Source organism: Muscardinus avellanarius (assembly GCF_963383645.1).
Source record: "Muscardinus avellanarius genome assembly, chromosome: 12".
NCBI classification, from domain to species: Eukaryota; Metazoa; Chordata; class Mammalia; order Rodentia; family Gliridae; genus Muscardinus; species Muscardinus avellanarius.
The window spans coordinates 95,535,961-95,559,682 of NC_137798.1; the positions used below are offsets into that span (position 1 = coordinate 95,535,961).

Here is a 23,722-nt window from a genome sequence, read left to right on the forward strand (position 1 = left end):
GTACCAAAATAAATAAATATTGACTATTTAAAAATAAAATGGGGTGAGCATGTAGCTTAAAAATAGACTACCCCTAGATAATCTCCAGTATGAAAAACAAAAAATCAAAATTAAAAAACCTTAACACACACACACACACACACACACACACACACACACACACACACAATGGGCATTTGAACTGGACAGACACTTCTCAAACGAAAAAAATATAAATGTTCAATAAATATATAAAAAATTTTTAACATCTTTAACAATTGGGGAAATACAAATCAAAACTACACTTAGAGTTCATCTAATTCCAGCTAGAATGGCAATCATCAAGCATACAAAAGAGCAGGGTGGTGGTGCACGCTTGTAATCCCAGCATTCAGGAGGCTGGGACCAGAGGATCGTGATTCGTGGACAGCCTCAGCTACTTGGTGAGACCCTCTGCAACTCAGTGAAACGCTGTTTCAAAACCTAAAGACAGCTGGGCATGATGGCACACACATGTAATCCCTGCACTTGGGAGGTGAAGACAGGAGGATTGTGCAGGTTCGAAGCCAGCCACACTGGCTTAAGAGACCCTGTTTCCAAATTTAAAAAGTATAAGCCAGGAGTGGTGGCGCAGGCTTGTAATCCCTGTGCTTGGGAGGTAGAGACAGAAGGATCCTGCAGGTTCAAAGCCAGCCGTGCTGGCTTAAGAGACCCTGTTTCCAAATAAAAATATATTAAAAAAAAAAAAAAGGTCTGGGAGTGTAGCCCAGAGGTAGAAGGGCTTCCAGGAACCCCAGTACCACCAAAAACTAAAAAGACAAAAAATAGGGCAGGGGGTATAGCTTGGTGGTCGAATGCCCTTGGGTTCCATCCCCAGACCTGCAAAAAAAAAAAAAAAAAAAAAAAAAAAAAAAAAAACCAAAAAAAAAACCCCAAAAAACAAAAAACAAACCCAAGCCTGGTGTGGTGGTGGTGGCGGTGCACGCTTATAATCCCAGCATTTCATTCGGGAAGCTGAGACAGGAGGATAGTGGTTCGTGGCCAGCCTCAGCTACTTAGTGAGGCCCTTTGCAATTCAGTAAGACCCTGTTTTAAAATAAAGAATAAAAATAGGGTTAAGGGTATAGCTTGGAGGTAGAATGCCCCGGGTTCCATCCCCAGTGCCGCAAAAATGAATGAATGAATGAATGAATGAATGAATGCTGGCAAGAATGTGGAAAAGTAGGAACTCTTACAACCCTTACATACTACTGGTAGTACCGTAAATGATTCACAATCACTATGGAGATCAATATGGAGATTTCTCAAAAGGCTAGGAATGGAACCACCATATGACCCAGCTATATATCACTCTTCCATTTCTTTCTGAAAGAATTAAAGTCAGAATATTACAGTGATGCATGCATGTATGTATGTATGTGTGTGTATGTGTATATATATATATATATATATATATATATATATGCTTTAAGCAACACAATTCACAATAGCTAAATTATGGAACCAACGGAGGTGTCTGTCAAACGATAAATGGATAAAGAAAATCTTTTATATATACACAACTGAATTTCACTTGGCCATAAAGATCAAATTATGTCATCTGCAGGAAAATGGACAACACTGGAAAACATCATGCTACGTGGGACCAGCCAGCCTCAGAAGGTCCAGGGTGGTGTGTGAGACAAGGAGACGACAGAGACCTCAGATGAATGAGCGCGGCCAGTGAGGGGCGGGCGGGGCGGGGAGGAAGAACAGTCCAACTAACACCACATAAGGCATCACTGCCAATTGTATTAACACGGGATGGGGCTGAAGAGAAACAAACCAAGTTCCGTGTGCATTTATGTCTGTATCCCTTTCTACTCACAGTGATATAAATAATTATATCGCCATGCACCAATAAAAGTATATTAAAAACAAAGTATCATTACCAAGCAATGCAAAGAAATCTACGAATTGTAGCTACTGACAACAAGAGCAAAAGGACCCTTCCTTTTCTGCAGTAATCTTGAAAGCAGTGGTGTGGTTAGAAATTGCTGGCAAAGGAACACAACCAATGATTTACTCTTCTTCAGAACGTACTCCAAGTTGACAGCAGGGTTCTGGGCTTAGGATGCTGGGCTGGTCATCTAACTGAGCCACCTTGTAATGTGAAATGAATGAAAGTAGTAACCTTGCTGTAACAGGTTTTCAAGTTCTTCAATTCGCTGTTCATACTCGCTTAATTCCTCTCGATGCCGACGACTTATCTCCGTCAGTTTCTGCTGATGTGTATTCTGCAACACTGACATTTCATGCTGATGGTCATCAATTTCCTGACTTCGGCTCTGTTTAAGTTCCTTAAGAAGTTAGAACAAAGTCAATCATACTTATGACCAATACATTTGTCTAAAATTAAACATATTAAGGATGTAAAAATTTAATCACAATCAAAAAATTAAGGCAATTCTGAAAAACTCCTATCCTTTTCTTAGTCCTTAAAAACAGTTTTCCATCCTTGGGAGGCTGACAGGAGGATATCATGTTCCAGACCAGCCTTGGCAATTTAGAAAATAAAAAAATAAAAATTAGTATAGGGCTAGGATAGTTCAGAGGTAGAATACCCCTAGTTCAAACTCCTGTAACACCTCCCAAAAAGAAATGATCTCTATCACTCACACCCCCACACGGGATTGAACCCGGGTCCTCATGCATGCTTCGTAACTTGTACCACCGAGATACATGCCCAGCCTTTTACTTTTTGAGATAGGGTCTCACTAAATTGCCCAATCTGGACTCAAATTTGCAGTCCTCCTTGCTTCAGACTTCTGAATAGCTGATACTTCAGGAGTGTGCCAAACATGCCCTGCAATTTTTCTACTTTTTTTTTTGGTATATGTGTATGGTACTGGGGATGGACCCAGGGACATTCTACCTGAGCTACCCTTTAGCCCTTTGTACTTGAAACAGGGCCTTGCTAAGTTGCTGAGGCTGACAAACCTGAGATCCTCCTCTCAGCTTGCCAAATGCTGGGATTACAGGCAAGGATATATTCCACCAATACCTGCATCAACCCTCTGGGCAACGTGCACCCATCATCCTACTATTGGTAGTTTGTTGCTCAGTGTTTCTTCTGCCAGTCTTGATGAACTCTTTTTTTTTTTTTTTTGGTGGTACCTGGGTGGAACCCAGAGGCTTTAACCTCCGGGCTATACTCCCAGACCTATTTTATATTTTATTTGGAAACAGGGTCTCACTAAGTTGTTGAGAACCTCACTAAGTAGCTGAGGCTGGCTTCGAACCTGTGTGATCCTCCTGTCTCAGCCTCCCAAGTGCGGGGATTACAAGCGTGCGCCACCACGCCCGGCTTGATGGAACTCTTAAAACTACCAAACAACATGCCTTGCCACCCACGTTGAGACCAGCAGGGTCTCAAGGAATTAAGACCTTGACAGGAAGCACTGTGAGAGCCACGTCCTCAAGAGCCAGTACCCGCGCTGGCCAGATCCCCTACACATCTCCCGCTCCTGTTCTGCCAGGATGACCAAATCTTCCTTCAGGCCCATAGACAGACTACTGTGCTTCCTTCCAGTAAATCTTCTTTGCTTTACTAGTCAGAGATGCTTCTGTTGCTTATATAACTCAGAATCTTAAACTACAAATTAGCTGCTATTTCCTGTACTGCCAAGTGAAAGTTATTCTCTAATCCTATATACTCATGTGCCAGCACTGAGCTAAAAACTCTGCCTTTAAACCCTGAAACAATCCTATGATGTAGGTACTTGAAACTAAAACAGAAGCTTGGCAAGGTTAAGAACCTTGCTCAAAGTAGCACAGCTGATACTAACACAGCCAGGATTCAAGCACAGGTCTGACAATAGAACTCATCCACACTAGTATTATAATGGTAACTAGAAATTCTTTATCTGACAATAACTTCAACACTAAAAATCCACGTCTATGATAAATATATGTAACTAAGCCTTTTCTCAAAAGAAATTATAATTGACAAAAACTAGCAAAATCGCACCAAGGTAAAATAATTATTTGCAATGAATATTAGCATTTTATTTCATCAACATCCTTTACCCTGAGCTGGGCATGGTAGTGCACGCTTGTAATCCCTGCCCTTGGGAGGTGGAGACAGGAGGATCACGAAGGTTTGAAGCCAGTTGTGCTGGCTTAAGAGACCCTGTTTCCAAATACAAATATAAAAAATAGGCCTGGGAGTGTAGCCCAGAGGTAGAAGGGCTCCCAGGAACCCCAGTACCACAAAATAAATAAATAAATAAATAAATAAATAAATAAATAAAATAAAATATCTTTTAACCCAGAAACCTTTAACTTTCAGCAATCTTGGAATTCTGTTTAAAGACAGTTTTATGAGCTATAGTAGAATATAGAGAGTTAGGAAATACAAACTACTAAAAATGTTCAAAACAAAATGATTTTGGAGTTATTTTTATATACCGTGTCATAACAAACAGAGAGGAAACAAAACAGTTAAAAAATGAATATCATAATCTATATAATCACTTTCATAACTGAGCCTTTTACTAACTTAGGCTTATATTTTTTGTGGCACTGGGAATTGAACCCAGAGGCATTCTACCTCCAAGCTACATCCTCAGCCCTATTTTGTTTTTTTTTTATTTTGAAACAGGGTCTCATTAAGTTGCAGAGGGCCTCACTAAGTAGCTGAGGCTGGCCATGAACCACAATCCTCCTGTCTCAGCCTCCCAAGTACTGGGATTTTAAGTGTGCGCCACCATGCCAGGCTAGACGTATACTTTTTAAAATTAATTAATGTATTCATTTTGCAGTACTGGGGATTGATCCCAAGGGCATTCTACCTCCCAGCTACATCCCAGTCCTATTTTTTATAGTTTATTTTTTGAAACAGGGCCTCACTAAGTAGCCAAGGCTGCTGTGAACCTGGATCCTCCTGTCTCAGGCTCCCAAATACTGGGATTACAAGTGTGACCACCATACCCGGCTGACTTATACTTTTAATACGCAGATTTTCGATATATAATAGCCATTAACAATCAATAATCTGGCTTACCTTAATAATATTTTGCAGTTTGCAGATTTCACTTTGATCCGAGCTATTTGTTCCTTGTACCTGTGAAGTTTAGAAAAAGAATCAGAAAATTACACCAATTTTCTTATAAAAAGAGAACTGTAGTTACAAACTATTAAAAGATACTTTTTGAGCCTGGTGTGGTGGCACACGCTTGTAATCCCAGGATTTGGGAGGCTGAGACAGGAGGCTCGCGGTTCGTGGACAGCCTCAGCTATTTAAGTGAAGCCCTTTGCAAATCAATGAGACCCTGTTTCAAAATAAAGAATAAAAAAATAGGGCTGAGTGTGTAGGTCGGAGGTAGAATGCCCCTGATTTCCACCCCAGTACTGAAAAAAAAAAAAAAATAAATAAAAATAAAAATAAAACTTTTTGTAATCCTAGTACTTGAGAGGCTGAGATAGGAGGATCACAGGGTCAAGGACAGTTTTCCAAAAAAAAAAAATAATAATAAAATAGGGTTGGGGGTATAAGCACCCGGGTTCAATTCCCAGTACCAAAAAAAAAAAAAAAAAAAAAAAAAGAAAGTCACTTTTCCAAAGTATTGGACATGGTATTGCAAACCTGTAATCCTAGTACTTGAGAGGCTAGGACAAGAGGATCACAGATAGAGACCTGCAGCAACCTAGTGAGACCCTGATTCAAAACTAAAAAAAAGCAGGCCAGGTGTGGTGGCGCATGCTTGTATCCCAGCACTTGGGAGGCTGAGACAAGAGGATCACATAGGTTCAAAAGCCAGTCTCAGCTACTGAGTGAGGCTCTCAGCAACTTAGTGAGACCCTGTTTCCAAATAAAGTATTTTTTAGGTCTGGGAGTATAGCCCAGAGGTAGAAAAACCCCTGGGTTCTACCCACAGTACCACCAATAAATAAATAAATAAGTTAAATTAAATTAAAAAAGCAGGAGGTACAGGTTCAATATCCAATACCAAAAAAAAAAAAAAAAAGAAAGAATTAGAATTAGCATTAGAAAAGAGTGTTTCTATATCCTAAGCCAAGATTATTTCTGATACCAAATGCTGTAAATATAGGGAGCACCAGTATTTTTACTCGTAGTTTTCAAAAACTCATCCGGCCAGGAATGGCAGTGAACACTTTTAATCCCAGCACTTGGGAGGCTGAGAAAGGAGGAACACAGGTTTGCAGCCAGCCCCAGCTATTGAGGCCCTCTGCAACTTAGTGAGACCTTGTTTCAAAATAAATAAAAAAACTGGGCTGGGGCATAGCTCGGAGGTAGAATGACCCTGGGTTCCATGCCCAGTACCACAACAAAACAAAACAAAACAAACCTTATCCAAATTTTACCTACCTGAGCAATATGCCTCCAATGGCCAACTTCAGATTCAAGTCTTGAAATTTCATTTGACAATCTGTTTATTTCTTGCTGTGATGAAATCATGTCACTGAAGTCCATGTCATCACCGTGGAAAGCTGGAGCATGATGACTGAGCCCATAACTGAACGAGGACGATGTGGTGGTTGATGGCGCACCAGCTCCTGAATGTACGGGTTGGGCAGCAGACTGCAGTTTCAGCAGTTGATCCTGAAGTGCAATCTGTCGTGCTTTAAGATGGCTGATTTCTACCTAGGTATGTATAAGCCAAGGTTTTAAGAAGGTACTTTTTAAAAATGACATTTTTATAGCTTTATAAATACTGAAAGTATGTCAGGTACGGTTGCTTGTAATCCCAACATATGGGAGGCTGAGACAGGAGGATCGTGGTTTGTGGACAGCCTCAGCTACTTAGTGAGGCCCTTTACAACTCAGTGAGATCATGATTCAAAATAAATAAATAATAGGGCTGGGGTTGTAGCTCGGAGGCAGAATGCCCATGGGTTCTATCACTAGTATTGCAAAAATAAAATAAAAATAATAAAAGTATAATGATTTAAGATTATCCAATAATGGTATGCTATTAAAGTGAATCCATGTCTTTAATGATATCCAAACCATAAAATTTTATTTAAAATAGAAACACAATTACCACTGTTGAAGCACAGATAACGTTCCACACAGTATGGAGAGCACTCCTACGCTAACTAAACCCAGTGTGGTGATTTCTGTGGGCAGTGGCCGGGGCCGGCAGGGTGTGCTGAGGAAGGTGGTCCTGGGGGTCTATAAGGCTCTTCCTCCCCTCGTTGCCCCTCTCTTGCTTCTGGCCTCCACAATGGAGCAAAGCCTTGTTTGCTCCCTTTCTCTAGCTCCTGCCACCACACCCTGAGTTCTGCAGTCTATGGCCTCAAATGGACTGAACCCCAATATCTTCAAGGAAAACTGTGTGCAAATAAACTTTCCTTTATATAAAAATATAAAATAGGCCTGGGAGTGTATAGCCCGGAAATAGAAGGGTTTTCAGGAACCCCAGTACCACCAAAAAAAAAAAAAAAAAAAAAAAAAAAGGAAAATATAACTAGCAATGATCACACTGATTTAAAACAATTTAAAATATATGATAAATTAGGATTCATAAAATGAGAAATCATAAGTGTGCCTAAAGATATTTTATACAAAACATTTCTTTTCTTTTTTTTTTTTTTGCGGGTCTGAGGATGGAACCCAGGGACATTTGACCTCCGAGCTACACCCCCTGCCCTATTTTTTATTCTTTATTTTGAAACCGGGTCTCAGTGAGTTGCAGAGGGCCTTACTAAGTAGCTGAGGCTGTTTGCGAACCATGATCCTCCTGTCTCAGCCTCCCAAATGCTGGGATTACAAGCATGTGCCACCATGCCCAGATTTTTCAAAAACATTTCTTCTTTTGGAAAGTAGCAATTAAACGCCATAAAGGTTAGTTTATAAAAGAAAAGCTTAACAGAAAATATTATTTATGTTTCTTAAATACACTTTTAGTGTTTTTAGATCTAAAAATAATAGTGAAGTAAATCTGAAGGAATTCTAGTAGCCTTTACCTCTTTCTGTTGTAGCTGACTCCGGTAGCTTGTAGATTGTTGCTTTATTTGCAGTTCTGATGCTTCAAGCTTTTCTTCTAGATCACTACAAAGTTTCTTGAGTCTTTCATTCTAGAAGCAAAGAAAAAAATATTTTCAATAAATGACTAAAAGTAGATTAGTAATGGTTAATGCATAGCATTATAAAAAAACACTGACACACACACACACACACACACACACACACACACACACACACACACACACAGATGTAAAATACAAAAGGTCTCCAAATTCTGGCATGTAAAATATACTTTTGTGCGGGTGGTGGTAGGGATTGAACCCAGGGGTGTTGTGTCTAACTGAGCTACATCCCTCAACCTTATTTTGTTTTTTTATTTTGAAACAGGATCTAGTAAGGTTGCTGAGGGCCTCACTAAGTAGCCAAGGCTGTTCTTCAACCTGCAATCCTCCTGTCTCAGCTCCCAAGTATTGGGAGTATAGGCATGTGCTACCATGCCTGGCTAAAATATACTTTCAAATGAAAGTTACAAGCCAGGCATGGTGGTACATGCTTGCACTCCCAATACTTGGGAGAATAAGACAGGAGGATTCCAGGTTCACAGCCAGCCTGAGCTACTTAGACCCTGTTTCAAAATAAAGAATAAAAAACAGGGCTAGGGGTGTAGCTCAGTGGTAGAATCCCCATGTTCACTCCCCAGCACCACAAAAACAAAGCAAAACAAAACAAAAAATCTTGATGTGGTGGTCAATACATATTTGGTTGTCTGCCCCCCTCTCTAGCTGTATGAGAGTCATAAAGCTGGACAAAGTTTCTCTCAGTGAGGCTGAATCTGTAACGCACTCAAAACGGTCAAGGGCCATATTTTCTGTTTCAATTGGTCTGAAAGGAGGCAAGAAAATGAACATAAGAGAAGACATAGTGAGTGATAAAGACTCCTGCCGGCCTCTAGTTCCAGCCGCATTTCCTTCCTACAGTCTGGCTACATTTCTGCTCTCGGGAGCCCATGAGACACGCATGACTTCAACCATCCAGCCTAATCCTTGGGTACTAGAAGTCTCCACTAAAACCAACTTTGGTATTTTTTAAAAGCAGTCCCAATTATGTACAAGAATGGGAATTGATGACTTATTTTTTTCTTGGAGTTCTTCCAACAAACAGAAAGTTTACTTTTTTGTTTTTTTGGTACTGGGGATGAAATCCAGGGGCTTTCTACCTCTGGGCTATACTCTCAGACCTACTTCATATTTTCTTTAGAAACAGGGTCGTACTAGCTGAAGCTAGCTTTGAACCTGTGGGATCTTCCTGTTTCAGCCTCCCAAGTATTGGGATTATAAGGGTGTGCCACCACGCCCAGCTCTACCTGTCTTTTATAATAGAATAAAATTCATTCTTTCTTGTAATTACCATAAGGACACACTGGATCCTTTTATAAGTCTAAGAATAATAATAAAATCATAATGATTTTAATAAATATAATAAAATCATAATTATAAATGTAATAAAATCATAATGATTTTTTTCTGTATCTTAACACATTTTGCTGTTTTATCATCCTGAAAATTAGTTTATCATTATTCATCAAGTATTCTCAAATATGCTTTAAAAAGATTAAAATAGAGCCAAGCATGGTGGCACATGCTTGTAATCCCAGTTCTTGGGAGGCTGAGACAAGATGATTGCGCAGGTTCGAAGCCAGCCTCAGCTACTTGGTGAGACCCTGTTTCCAAATAAAATAGAAAATAGGTCTGGAAGTATAGCCTGGAGGTAGAACGCCCCTGGGTTCCATCCTCAGTACCACAACACACACACACACACACACACACACACACACACACACACACACACAGATTAAAACAACAAGAAAACAAAAGATAGAAGAAATCACTGTGAAGAATTAATAGGGAGTGAAGTATCTGGTTTTCTAATTGCTATGCCCAAAGTATTACATCATTTTTAAAAAATGAATCTTACAAATCATATTTCTAGCCTTCTTCATCTTCATCTTTCGCTTTCACTAAACATAGCTTAAAATTCAGAATTTTTCACTTTTCAACAAAGGATACCAACATCTCACAATTATTAATCAACTCAGAAAATAAATGCAAAGAATGAGAAAGCAGCACCCCAGAGGGTAACGGTTACAGTGACACCGATTGGAGAAGCAAAATCTCACAAGTCTTCAGATGGTGACATCTTAATTTTCTCAAGCTCAAGAATGAACAAACAATTTCCCCTCCTTCCTCCCCTCCCTCCTTCCCTCCCTACCCCTCCCTCCCCCCCCCCCCTCTCTCTCTCTCTCTCTCTCTCTCTCTCTCTCTCTCTCTCTCTCTCGGCAGGGGTAGTCTACCTCTGATCTACACACTCAGCCTCCCCTTTTATTTATGGTACTGGGGATGAAACCCAGGGGCATTCTATCTCCAAGCGACACTCCCAGCCCTATGTTTTATTCTTTATTTTGAAACAGGGTCTCACTGAGTTGCAAAGGGCCTCACTAAGTAGCTGAGGCTGTCCAGGAACCATGATCCTTTTTTCTCAGCCTCCCAAGTAATGGGATTCCAAGCATGCACCACCACGCCCGGCTTTCCTAGCCCCTTTTTAAAATTTTATTTTGAAACAAGGTCCCACTAGGTTGCTAAGAGTCTCAGCTAAGTTGCCAATACTGTCCTTGAACCTGTGATCCTCTTGTCTCAGCCTCCCAAGTAATGAGATTACAAGCATGTGCCACCATTCCCAGTTGTGATTTCTAAGAATAAAAGACAAATAGTTTCTCATGTTTATTAGTCATTCAATAGAAAAACATTTTATTCTGTAATTTTTTTCCCCCCCAGTACTGGGGATGGAACCCAGGGACATTCTACCTCCCAGCTACATCCCTAGCTCTAATTTAGTCTTTTTTTTTTTTTTTTTTTAAACAGGGTCTCACTGAGTTGCAAAGGACCTTATTAAGTAGCTGAGGCTGTCCACCAACCACGATGCCTCCTGAATGCTGGGATTACAAGCTTGCGCCACCCACACCCAGCTTTTGTAATATTTTAACAAGGCCCTGAATTATCCCATTTTGCTGAGTAACTATGTAGCAGTCCTCTTTCATTATGTTGGATATTTATATAGCAACATCTATGTGATACAGTTCACAAATGAACAAAGTCTAAGATGTACATGAAGGTGACTGGGAGGAAACAAATGATACAGAAATAAAATAAAACAGGGCTGGGGATGTAGCTCTGACGTACAATGGCCCTGGGTTCCAGTCTCAGTACCAGAGATGATACAGAAATGAAAATATTCAGCGGATCATTCTAATTGATATTTCTGTAAACCTAAGAAAAATATTTTCTAACAATTATAGTGCAAATATGACTGGTATTTTCCTTTTAACAAAATTATGAGCTGTCAAAGTTCTCAAAAGTTTTGGTTTTGAAGACATAAATCAAAAACAACAAGCCGGGCATGGTGGCGCAGGCTTGTAATCCCCACGCTTGGGAGGCGGAGACAGGAGGATCGCGCAGGTTCAAAGCCAGCCGTGCTGGCTTAAGAGACCCTGTTTCCAAATTAAAAAGTATATAAATAAAACAGGTCTGGGAGTGTAGCCCGGAGGTAGAAGGGTTTCCAGGACCCCCAGTACCACCAAAAAAAAAAAAAAGCAAGCCAGGTTGGCCTTGAACTCCTGAGCCCAACACAATCCCGTGCCTCAATCCCCTGAGTTGCTAAGACTACAGGCATGCACCACCACACCCAGCTGTGTGTGTGCGTGCATGTGTGTGTGTGATTTTTTTCTTTCTTTTTTCAAAACCAGAGAAAAATAGAAAAAGAAAGCAGATTTGCTACTTCTAAACCACATCCCCAGCCCTATTTTATTTTTTATTTTGAAAGAGGGTCTTGCTAAATTGCTGAGAGTCTCACTAAGTTGTTTTTGTTGTTTGCTTTTTTTTGGGGGGGGTCTGGGGATGGAACCCAGAGGCATTTGACCTCCGAGCTATGCCCCCTACCCTATTTTTTATTCTTTATTTTGAAACAGGGTCTTACTGAGTTACAGAGGGCCTCACTAAGTAGCTGAGGCTGCCTGAGAACTACGGTTCTCTTGTCTCAGCCTCCCGAATGCGGGGATTACAAGTGGGCACCACCACGCCTGGTTCACTAAGTTGTTGATGCTGGTTTCAAACCTGTGATCCTCCAGTCTCAGCCTCCCAAGTACTGGGATTACAGTATGCCCAGTTGGGTTATGCCACCATGCCCAGTTGGATTTGCTATATTTAAATTATTACGATACCTAATAAAAGTTTTTCATAACCACTTTACTCAACCTTCTGTACATATCTGTAAAATGACTATATAAAAAGATTAAAAGGAGCTAGGCACGGTGCATGCTTGTAAACCCAGCATTTGGGAGTCTGAGACTGAAGGATCGCAGTTCCCGGACAGCCTCAGCTACTTAGTGAGGTCCCTTGCAACTCAGTGAGAACCTGTTTCAAAATAAAGAAGAAAAAATAGGGCAGGGGGTGTAGCTCAGAGGTAGAATGCCCCTGGGTTCCATTCCCAGTACAGCAAAACAACAACAACAAAAAGATTAAGAGTTCACTGCCAGACTCAGCTACTTTGTGAGGCCCTCACCTCCACAACTTGGTGAGACCCTGTTTCAAAATAAAGAATACATGCACATGTTTGCAATCCCCACACTTGGGAGGCTGAGACAGGAGGATCTCATAGGTTAGAAGCCAGCCTCAGCTCCTTGGTGAGGCTCTCAGCAACTTAGTGAAACCTTGTTTCCAAATAAAATATAAAATAGGTCTGATAATAGAGCCCCTGGGTCCTACCCCCAGTACCACAACAAAGAAAGAAAGAAAGAAAGAAAGAAAGAAAGAAAGAAAGAAAGAAAGAAAGAAAGAAAGAAAGAAAGAAAGAAAACGGAGGGAATGAATGAATACAAACAGGGTTGGGGGTGTAGCTTAGATGTAGAATGTCCCTGGGGGGGGGGGGTCCACTGAACCAAGAAGGTAAATCTGATGATGACTTTTTCTTTTTTGCACACAGAGGATTAGCTTAGGTTGGTTGCTGTAACTTGCAACTATAGAATCCTAACTAATATGATCAGTTAATCCTAACTAGCCCAGTTAATTAATATCCACACATTAATATCCAAATTTTCCATGGAAAACAGAGTCCTCCTTCTAACTAAGACTTTCTACATAAAACATTCAGCAATAGCGTCTCCTTACTCTCTTCCGGCAGTAAGTCTTGAGCAGACGTTCTGTGCAGTCACAGGCGGCGCGGGGTATAAGTCAGCACAAGAGGCAAGAATCGCAGGAGTTAGAATTACCTCAGAAAATAAGGCCCTTGTTTTCCTCTAGTATCTGAGTAGCTCAAGCTACTTTTGTTGTTGTTGTTGTTGTTGTTTGCAGTACTGGGGATGGAACCCAGGGGTATTCTACCTCCGAGCTATACTCCCACCCTTTTTTTATTCTTTATTTTGAAACAGGGTCTCACTGAATTGCAAAGGGCCTCACTGAGTAGTAGCTGAGGCTGCCCTCAAACCGCGATCCTCCTGTCTCAGCCTCCCAAATGCTGCGATTACAAGCATGCGCCACTACGCCTACTCCCTCAAGCTACTTTGGATAAGCACCAATAAGGATGTTGGCTTATATTTGGGGATGTGTTTTACCAAAAATAAATATTCTTAAACATACTTGCCATAGTCTGACGATAACACTCAAAAGAATTAAAATCAACAGAAGTACAGAAGATTTCTATCTCCCTTCTCAAGCTGAGCACAGAAGAGATATTCACCAAGAAGATTAAACTTATTTACTTTTCTCCCCCAATGTACACTGGTGAATTCACCACACACACTTCTGTTGCTTAACTTCTCTGGCTGGGTCTGTACCAGTGGATGCTTTCTTATGGATTTCCTACCTCAGCCTCACACAGAAACAAACTATGCAGTTCCTCTGTGAGTAGAGCATCTACTCACCTTATTAAATGGTAATTACTCTAAGGCCCTACGAGCCACCAGACTGCTATCTTCTACAGGCAGAATGCTAAAGCAGCTCCTTGAGAGGTCCCTCTACCTTCAGAGTCCACAAGCTCACCTCCATATTCTAGACCAGAGCTCAACCAGCAATGCTTGTCAGTAAATATGTTCTTAACTCTAAATCCAGTGTTTTCTATTCACTGACATAGGCGACAGGAAGACATGTTTCCCACTGTTCTCTAAGAATATCTTCTGCTAGGACACTGGGATTAAGTGATCTCTCTCTGCTCTTATCCCTCGACTAAACAGCGGAGTTTGAGTCCTTTACCAAAGCTACCACTTTGAAGCCCTTTCGATTTCTTTAAGGCTTTCCTTTGAACCCTAAGCTTTTCTCATTCCTATTAAGCACAATGTTCACAACTAGTCAGTAGACACTAATAATGAATAAAACAGTAAAATAAATTTGCCCTCCCTCAATTCTAAACCTCTTTGTATTCAAATATTACTGTTTTAATATTAGCAAATTAAAAAGCTCTAGATTAAGCAGAATTCCATTCTTCGTATTACGTTTAAATGTACTACTGAAATTTAGCAATCCCTAATAATGACAAATTTTTGCCACTATTATTTCTACATTTGGCAGTTTTCCTTCTTCTAGTACATGGAAACAGAGCTGGGATACTAAAGAACAGCAAACGGCAGTAACATTAAGTATATTCTTTATCTCAGTGAGGATCCTAAAAGCTCCCTGAGCCCTCCTCCCAAGGAGAGAGAGGCACAGAAAGAGAGAAAAAATAAAAGATGGTAAGCAGCACATTTAAAAAGAAAGGACTAAAAGTTTGAACAAATTTCATAGTTTCAAAAGAGAAAAATCTAAGTTTGATAGTAGTCTTTAATATTCCTTACCTCTGATCTTAAGATTGCATGAATAGCTTCAACTTCCTTTCTCCTAGAATTAGGCAAGTCTTCTACAAAAGAAATAGTATATATTGAGTATTTAATCAATACCATATAAAGTAAAAATAGGCTTTTTTTTTGCGGGGGAGGGGGGCGCTGGGAATTGAACCCAAGACCTTGCACATGCAACTTCTCTGCTACTAAGTTATAGCCCCCTAAGCTAAGTCCCCAGCCCCATTAGGCATTTTAAGCAAACTATACATTACACTGATTTTATGTAGAATGTGGGCTGATATGAGAGAAAATTCAGAAGACCTATGTCATGTGACTGCCGCAGCTCACCACTGCAGCCAGTGTTCTTCACTGTCAGGTCATTTTTTTTTTTTGGTACTGGGGTTCCTGGAAACCCTTCTACCTCCGGGCTACACTCCCAGACCTATTTTATATGTATACTTATTTTTTTTATTTGGAAACAGGGTCTCTTTAGCCGCGTGATCCTCCTGTCTCCGCCTCCTGAGCATGGGGATTGCAAGCACGCGTCACCACACCGGGCTTGTCAGGTCATTCTTTTTGCCAATCTCCTAGACCTCAGTATGTCTAACTTTACCCTTTGGAAGTGTTCATTAATATTTCATTGTAGAGCCGGGCGTGGTGGCGCACGCCCGTAATCCCCGCGCTTGGGAGGCTGAGACAGGAGGATCGCGCAGGTTCGAAGCAAGCCGCGTATGCTGGCTTAGGAGACCCTGTTTCCAAATAAAAATATAAAATAGGTCTGGGAGTGTAGCCTGGAGGTAGAAGGGCTTCCAGGAACCCCAGGACCACCAAAAAAAAAAAAAAAAAAAAAAAAAAAATTCATTGTAGGAAATCGGAAATTTTTGTAAATTTCTCTTTTGGCTTACAATGTTTATTTTAGAAGAATTTAATAAACTGGTTTTAAGGTCTTTTTCTTTGGTACTGTGGTTTGAGTCCAGGGGCATTATACCTCTAAGCTACATCCCAGGCCCTTTTTATTTTATGGTTTTTTTTTTTTTTTTTTTGTGGTACTGAGGGTGGAAACCCAGGGACTTTCTGTCTCTGGGCTGCACTCCCAGACCTATTTTATATTTTATTTGGAAACAAGGTCTCACTAAGTTACTGAGAGCCTCACTAAGTAGCTGAGGCTGGCTTTGTACCTGTGCGATCCTCCTGTGTCAGCCTCTCAAGTGCTGGGATTACAAGCCTGCGCCACCATGACTGGCTCGCCCTTTTTTATTTTGAAACAGGGTCTTGCTAAGCTGCAGAGGCTGGCCTTAACCTGCTCTCCTCAGGTCTCAGCCTCCCAAGTACTGGAGTCAAGCATACAGCTTAAGACCCTATCTCTAACTTCCACTACAAATACTATCAAATAATCAATACCTGTAAACAAAGAATGACAATACACTAAGAGGACATTTATTTACAGTAACAGACAGAGCCTGAGTGGTGGCGCACCCTTGTAATCCCAGCATTTGGGAGGCTGACACAGGAGAATCCGGGTTCACAGACAGTCTCAGGTAATTAGTAAGGCCCTCTGCAATTCAGTGAGATCCTGTTTCAAAATAAAGAATAAAAAATAGGGCTGATAGCTCAGAGACAGAATGCCTCTGGGTTCCATCCCCAGTACTGCAAAAAATAAAGAAATAAACAGACAAAAACATAAAAATTGTTTTAAGTCAAAGTAACAATTTATTAAAAGTGAGAATGAGCTCAGTTTAGTTTTATACTGTGTGTGTGTGTGTGTGTGTGTGTGTGTGTGTGTGTGTGTGTAGATTTTCATTTAAAAGTAGTCAGAATTCAGCAGTGCCAAAATGGCACCATTGATCCTGTCAGGAAATCATTCATAAAGTTTGATTCTTTTTCTTTCTGGTACTTGTATTTTTTTCATTAGTCATAGCACTTTAATGTTATCAAAATAACTTCTCTGAACTACTGTTTAAATTGTAAAAATACAAGTGGCATACTTATAAGAACACCTTTCTTGTTTAGAAAATCACCAAGTAGAGTTGCTTCTGTGGCTGTCTGTACATCTTCCTTGTACTCTGAAAGGACTGTCTTAATTGCTACTCTGAAGAGCACAAAGTATAATGTAATCTATTTCAGAAAGTAATTGTAAAAAAACAGCAACTATTTTAAAAAGGGAATTAAAACCTGTCTTTAAGGCCAGGTATGGTTGCATGCCTCTGCAACCTGTGAGGCTCTCACAACTTAGTGAGACCCTGTTTCAAAATAAAGAATAAAAGCCAGGCTTGGTGGCACACACTAGCAATCCCAGCATTCAGGAGGCTGAGACAGGAGGACCACAGTTCGCAGCCAGCCTCAGCTACTTAGTGAGGCCCTTTGCAACTCAGTGAGACCCTGTTTCAAAATAAATAAGACCCCCCCCAAAAAAAAATAGGGCTGGGGGTGTAGCTGAGAGGTAGAATGCCCCTGGGTTCCATCGTCACTATCGGAAAAAAAAAAAGAATAAAACAGGTTTGGAGGTAGAATGCCCCTGACTTTCATTACCAGTACCACACACCTAGCTCCCCCCCCCAAAAAAAAAAGCTATTTTTTTTTTAAGTAAAAGGGAGATACTATTGCAGACAGCAGCATTCTGCCGTTTCCGTGAGGAAAATATAACATCTGCTAGGTGTTGGTTGCTCACACTTGTAATCCCAGTGTGAGACTGAGACAGGAGAATCAGAGGCTCATGGCCAACCTCAGAAACTTGACCCTGTTTCAAAATAAAAAGTAAAAATAGGGCTCGGGGTATAACTCAGTTAGAATGCCCTTAAGTTTAATTCCTAGCACCACAAAAAATATACTAATAATAGTTATAACATCTATTTTTTTTAAGTGGTATTGGGGACTGAACTGAGCTGCACCCCCAGCCCTTTTTATTTTATTTTGAAACAGGGTCTCCCTAACTTGACCAGGCTAGCCTCAAACTTGAAATCCTCTTGCCTCAGCCTCCCAAGTACCGGGCTGACAGCTGTGTACACACCACCTTGCCTGGCTTATCTACCATTTTTTGATGTTTGCTACTTGCTAGACACAGTTCTAGGCATTTTACACTACTGGTTTCAGTGAATCTTTTCAACCTCACAACTGGTATAGTTATCCCTTTTTAACGGATAAGGGAACTGCTTTTAGAGGTTAAGTATTTAATATTTGCCAAGGATCCCACAACTTGAAATGCATGCAAGTGCAACGTCAACCCATGTGTACCCAACACAAAAGCCCAAGCTCTCAACCTCTGACTAAGTCAGTATAGTGTTTGGCAGAAGAGCGACCTCTGGCATGTAAATATGGCGATTCTGAAGTTGCACCAACAGTACTAGTTTGTGAATTGTCTTCTTTTTCATTGCTGCCACTGGGTAGCACTCTGATACTTGTTGAAAGAACAAATGAACTTTTTATTTTTAAATAATTTATAGAACCAATAAAATAGGTGTTAAGCAAATCCTACTGTAACACAGAGGGAAAATAAAGGCATTAAGTAATGTAACAGATTTCTAATCATGTACAGTATATCAAGGAAGATTCCACATAGTGGTACCATATGGAGCAAAACAGAATGAACCCCCTAACCCCCCAAAAAAGACAGTCCCTACCGGGGGCATAAAGGACAGAGATAAATTATAAGTCGGATGGCAAGTCCTATAAGGCGAGAGCCACAGAGTCCTTTAGAACACAGATCACTGGCCATCGGCTCAGCCTGCGTGGGAGTCAGAACGGCTTCACCAAGTCCCTGACATGGAGCAAGGTGGTACAGAGAAAATGCTTTCCGGGTGAAGGAGGAAATAAAGGGAAGGCTTTCCATGCAGAGGCTGGTGCTATGCAGGTTCCTGACAAAGCTCTGTGAAGGTATGTTAGGCATGGCAACGGGTAGCACAACTAGAAAAGACAGGACAGGTTCTTGGCCTCCCAAACCACGAGATCTGCATTTTATCTGGAAGTAACAGGCTAAGAAATTTTTAAGCAAATTTGTTTTTAGAAAGTAGCTGGAAATAGACTGAAGTGGGGACAGGACAGGAAAGAGAAATAATCCCTAGGTGAGAGTGTGAGGACTGAATGGAAGAAGTAGGAGTAAACAAAGAAAAGGACAATTCTGACAGGATGAACAAGATTTGATGGCCAATGGCAAGTAGATTAAAAAAAAAAAACAAGCATAAAGGTTCCTAGGTTAGGACGTTGGGCAGTTTGGGGTAAAGCTATGAAGAATGCGGGCACACCTTTGGTGTGAATGAAATGCACTCCATTTTACACCTGAGAGACATACTAGCTGGGGAATGTACCTTTTCTGGCTTAAGGCCAAAGGAATAGCCAACTGCTCTCTCCCATCTGGGATACAAAGTGAAATCATCAACCCTTCTCTGCCCCGACTGCCTTCAGTGAACGTGGCCCTCTCCTGAACAGAGAAGCAAGGCCTTACATTCATATCCCTAAACCTGTCCCGACATTCACGCCTCCCACCCGACAGGAACTTGAAGCACTAAAGTGGACTTGGCAGCTCCACAATCTTCCTTCCTTCCAAACAGATAAGATCCCGGAATTCTAAATATAAGCACTTAGCCAGGTGTAGTGGCACACACTTGTAATTTCAGTACTTGGGAGGCTGAGACAGAAGGATCAGAGGTTCAAAGTCAGCCTCAGCAACTTAGGGAGGTTCTCAGCAACTTAGTGAGACCCTGTTTCAAAATAAAAAATAAAATAAGCCAGGCGTAGTGGCACATTCTTGTAATCCCAGCATTTGGGAGGCTGAGACAGGAGGATCGTGGTTCACAGACAGCCTCAGCTACTTAGTGAGGCCCTCTGTAACTTAGTGAGACTCTGTTTCAAAATAAAAAAAAATAAAAAAAAAAAATAGGGCTGAAGGTGTCGTTCAGAGGTAGAATTCCCTTGGGTTCCATTCCCAGTACCGGGGGGGAAAAAAAAAGGAAAAAAAATTGGGCTGGGGGTGTAGATCTGAGGTAGAAAGCCCCTGGGTTCCATCCCCAGTACCACAAAAATAAATAAATAAGTAAATACATAAATAAATAAATGGTCTAGGTGTATAACCCAGAGGTAGAAGGTCCCTGGGTTTCACCCCCAGTACCACATACACACAAGAAAATAAAAATTAATTATTAATTAAATACAAGCACTTCCTATTAAACTATTTTTCTCTATATCAAACAAATACATATGAAGGCTTATATCATGATAAAAAACAAAACTGGAAGCCAGGTGTGGTGGCACACACTTGTAATCCCAGCATTCGGGAAGCTGAGACCAGAGGACTGCAGTTTGTGGACATCCTCAGCTACTTCGTGCGGCCCTCCACAACTTAGTAAGACCCTGTTTCCATATAAAGAATAAAATATAGGGCAGGGGGTGCAGCCCGGAGGTCAGATGCCCCTGGGTTCCATCCCCAGACTCGCAAAACAACATTAACAAACAAACAAACAAACAAACCCTGGAGCTGGCCAAGTGGAACACACCTATAGTCCCAGTACTTGGAAGGCAGAGACAGGAGGATCTCAGGTTTCAGGCAAGTGTGCTGGCAACAACTTAGAGAGACCTTGTTTCAAAAAAAAAAAAAAAAAGATCTGGGAGTGTAGCTCAGTGGTAGAATGCCTGTGTGCCTCAGTACCGAAAGAGAGGGAGGGAGAAAGGCAATCAGGCAGTAAGTCAGGGGGCTGGGACTTTAACTCAGCAGGAGAGTGGTGCTTAAGAGGAGTGAGGCCCTGGGTTCAATCTCAGTATTCGCAAATCAAAACAAAATGCTAATTTATTAATTTATAAGAAATTAAGCTGTCAAAGGAATTGCTCTGATCCAAAAGCCCATGATCTCCCTGGAGGCAGACCTTGATCAAATTTAAAACACTTTACATCCAAACCCTACTTTTTGGAATCAATGTCAAGAAATCAAAACAGTAATTAAACAATCACTATCATCTAACTCTAGGTCCCTACTCATTAGAAAAACAAGATGGTGACTTTAAAAATAAAGTTTGCTAGGGATACCCACAGAATCTCCCCTGTTCTACTGTTGAAATATGGGAGAAATGAGCAAATATATAAAAAAACACATTTTTAGCTGTCATGATGCAACGTGCCATCACAATGAGCAAAAGCATGAAACAACAGTTCAGAACAAGAACCTTGTTACACTAACAAATAATATACTCAAGACAGAAAGGTCAAGAGTCACCAAATAAGTCTGGTGCAGCGCACACCTGTAACCCCAGTACTTGGGAGGCTGACACAGGAGAACAGCTTCAGGCTCTCAGCAACTTAGTGAGATCCTGTTTCTCAATAAAATAGGACTGGGGGTGTAGCTCGGAGGCAGAATGCCTCTGGGTTCAATCCCCAGTACCACAAAATAATGATAATAATAATTTTAAAAAGCCACCCGAGGTGTTACTTCAATTGTTACAGAAAGCAGAAGAAAACAAGTAACTCTTTGTCCTAACTCTTTTAACTATGTCCAAAGAAGATCGAAACCAGATTCGGCCCACGTTTAGGGCACAGTAAGTGATGGGCACGGACGTAGCAAGCAAATATAAACTTTACTCGGTGTAGGAGTTTCACTCTACTTGGAGGACACCGGGCACCTTCCCCAGCTCTCCGCGGTCTCTCGTCGTCGGGACTCGGTTGGGAAGGGGCAGGACGGGCAGTGAAGAGGGGAAAGGGCGGAGTGGCGCTCTGCGGCCCGTCTGCGTGTCCTGACAGATGGAAGCGGGAGCCAAACGGCCGTTCCCAGGGTTGGCAAAGCCCTCCCTCCCCGGGCAGGCTGCAGCCGGTACCTTCCACTTCCTCCGTGCCCTCCATCAGCATATCCTTCGTAAAGGTGGAGATCTGGCCGGTGAGGGAAGCCAGGCTGCCCCCGACTTGACCCAGGGACTGGCCCAGGCCGGAGCCCAGGCCTCCAAACCAGGCCGACATCGCTGCGGGTTTCAGAACGATCCGGTCCTGTCGGAGGAAAGCGTCCGCGCCGCCGGGCGACCCGCCGAGGGTCCTCGGCCCGAGCGCTCAGAATCCCGGGGCGCGCGCTCGGGGCTCCCGCGCCCGCCGGGCTGTGCCCAGCCGGCCGCGCAGAGGCCAGCCTGGGCTTCACCAGGGGCTCGGCGCCAGCGACATAGTCACCCCGCGCGGCCTCTGCTCCGTCAGCGCTTCCCGCCGTCCCGGGAGGGCCGCTGCTCCCCAGCCCTAGTGACTTTCCCCAGGGCGGCGGGCTAGTCCTGCCACCTCGACGCCGGCCGCCATAACATCCGCTTGGAAAGCGCCGGACCATGGAGAGGCGCGGCGGTGGCATAGAAGGGCCCGCGACGCCGCCGGACGTGGCCTCGCGCAAAGGACGCTGGGATCGCGGAGGACCGACTGCGGACCTCCGGGCCCGCCCCCTCCACGTCGCCCGCCGCGGGCGTGGCCGGAAGAACCGCTGGGATGCAGCGTCGAGCCCGCCCCCGTCGCCTGGCGTCCGGTGGGCGGCCGCTGCGTTGCGGAACGCTGGGTTTTAACCCTGGGTTTACGCGAGGCCAGCGGAGCGAAGAGAAAGGTGGGGTCTTTCCACCGCGCAGGAAGCGGCTTCAGATACGTTATTTCACAAACAGAGGGGATTGATTATCCTTCCCTGAGGGGCTGCTCCATGCCAGGCATAGTAGGAATGCTACAAAGAGGACGGCGTGCAAGGCCCGGCGTGGCGGTGCACGCTTGTAATCCCCGTGCTTGGGGGGCGGAGACAGGAGGGCAATGGCGCAGGTTCGAAGCCGGCCTCGCTGGCTTCAGAGACCCTGTTTCCAAATAAAAATATAAAATAGGTCTGGGAGTGTAGCCAGAAGGTAGAAGGGGTCCATCCCCAGTACCACCAAAAAAACAAGAGGATGGGGGTGGGGGAGCAGATATGAGTGTGCCCAGGAAGGAAGCACACTTTTCATTGATTACTCTCTCCCCTCCCCCCGTACGGGGATGAAACCAAGGGGCATTCTACCTCCAAGCTACACCCCGCCCCCCAGTCCTATTTTTTATTCTATATTTTGAAACAAGGTCTCACTGAGTTGCAAAGGGCCTCACTAGGCAGCTGAGGTTTACAAGCAGCTGGGATTACAAACCCCTGGCCTGGGCTTAATTTTTGAAGCTGGCATGAAGTTATGAAAGACAACCCTTCCCTTCCACCCCAAAGTAGCTTGTTATTGAACAGCATGCACCTTAATAGAGAGCTCCGGTTAATGTCTCCACTAATGTGATTTTGGTGGCACTGGCCGCGAAAGTGCTCATCCTTCCCATAGTCCTCTGTTACATACGCTTAACACCGCAGTGTCCTGCTTTTGTTTTTGTTTTGTTTTTTTTCCCTAAAGGAAGGATTACCACGGGAGTTTCAAGAAATTGGTGCAGTGGTAGTGGGCACATAGAACCTAGCCAGGGAGACTATCATGTTTTTGTTTGCAAAAGTACGTGATAAACCAGGCATGGAGGCATATACAATCCCAGTATTTGAATGACTGAAACCAGATGACTGCAGGTTCGAGGCCCATCTCAGCAACTCAGTGAGACTTATCTCAAAACAGGTCTGATGTTTTGCTCAGAGATAGAATGACCCTAGGTTCAATCCCCAGTACCAGAAAGAAAAGAAAAATTCCACTGATTGGCTTAGACTCAGTCCTCTATGCAGAGCTGTATTTTCCTGCTTTAATCTCTATTTTCTGGCCTTGATTTTCTTCTTGGACACTTGTCTGATCTTTTAATTTTGATATGAAGTTAATGCCTTTTTTTTTCTATACTGGAGGCTGAACTCGGGCACTGTGTCACTGAGCTACAACCCCAGCTCTATTTTTTGAGACTAGGTCTCACTAAATTGCCAGACTGGCTTTGAACTTGTAATCCTCCCTTTTGCCTTCCCAAATCGCTATGCTTATAGGCAT

General features: G+C 42.5%; 1 protein-coding gene across 2 annotated transcripts in view; it reads right to left on the reverse strand.

The window, feature by feature from the left end:
- TRIP11 (thyroid hormone receptor interactor 11) overlaps positions 1 to 21,746 on the reverse strand; it is a gene marked incomplete at both ends in the record, with an annotated part of 78,603 nt that extends 56,857 nt beyond the window's left edge. The window contains 6 exons of one of the 2 annotated variants that reach the window (XM_080707345.1): positions 2,153 to 2,318; positions 5,024 to 5,083; positions 6,350 to 6,625; positions 7,951 to 8,061; positions 14,829 to 14,887; positions 21,608 to 21,746. In XM_080707345.1, coding sequence (XP_080563471.1) covers positions 2,153 to 2,318; positions 5,024 to 5,083; positions 6,350 to 6,625; positions 7,951 to 8,061; positions 14,829 to 14,887; positions 21,608 to 21,746 — 811 coding nt within the window. Of the gene's footprint in view, positions 1 to 2,152; positions 2,319 to 5,023; positions 5,084 to 6,349; positions 6,626 to 7,950; positions 8,062 to 14,828; positions 14,891 to 21,607 lie in introns of both variants that reach the window. The other variant, XM_080707344.1, reaches the window with a different exon arrangement.
- Between the last annotated feature and the right edge of the window lie 1,976 nt (positions 21,747 to 23,722).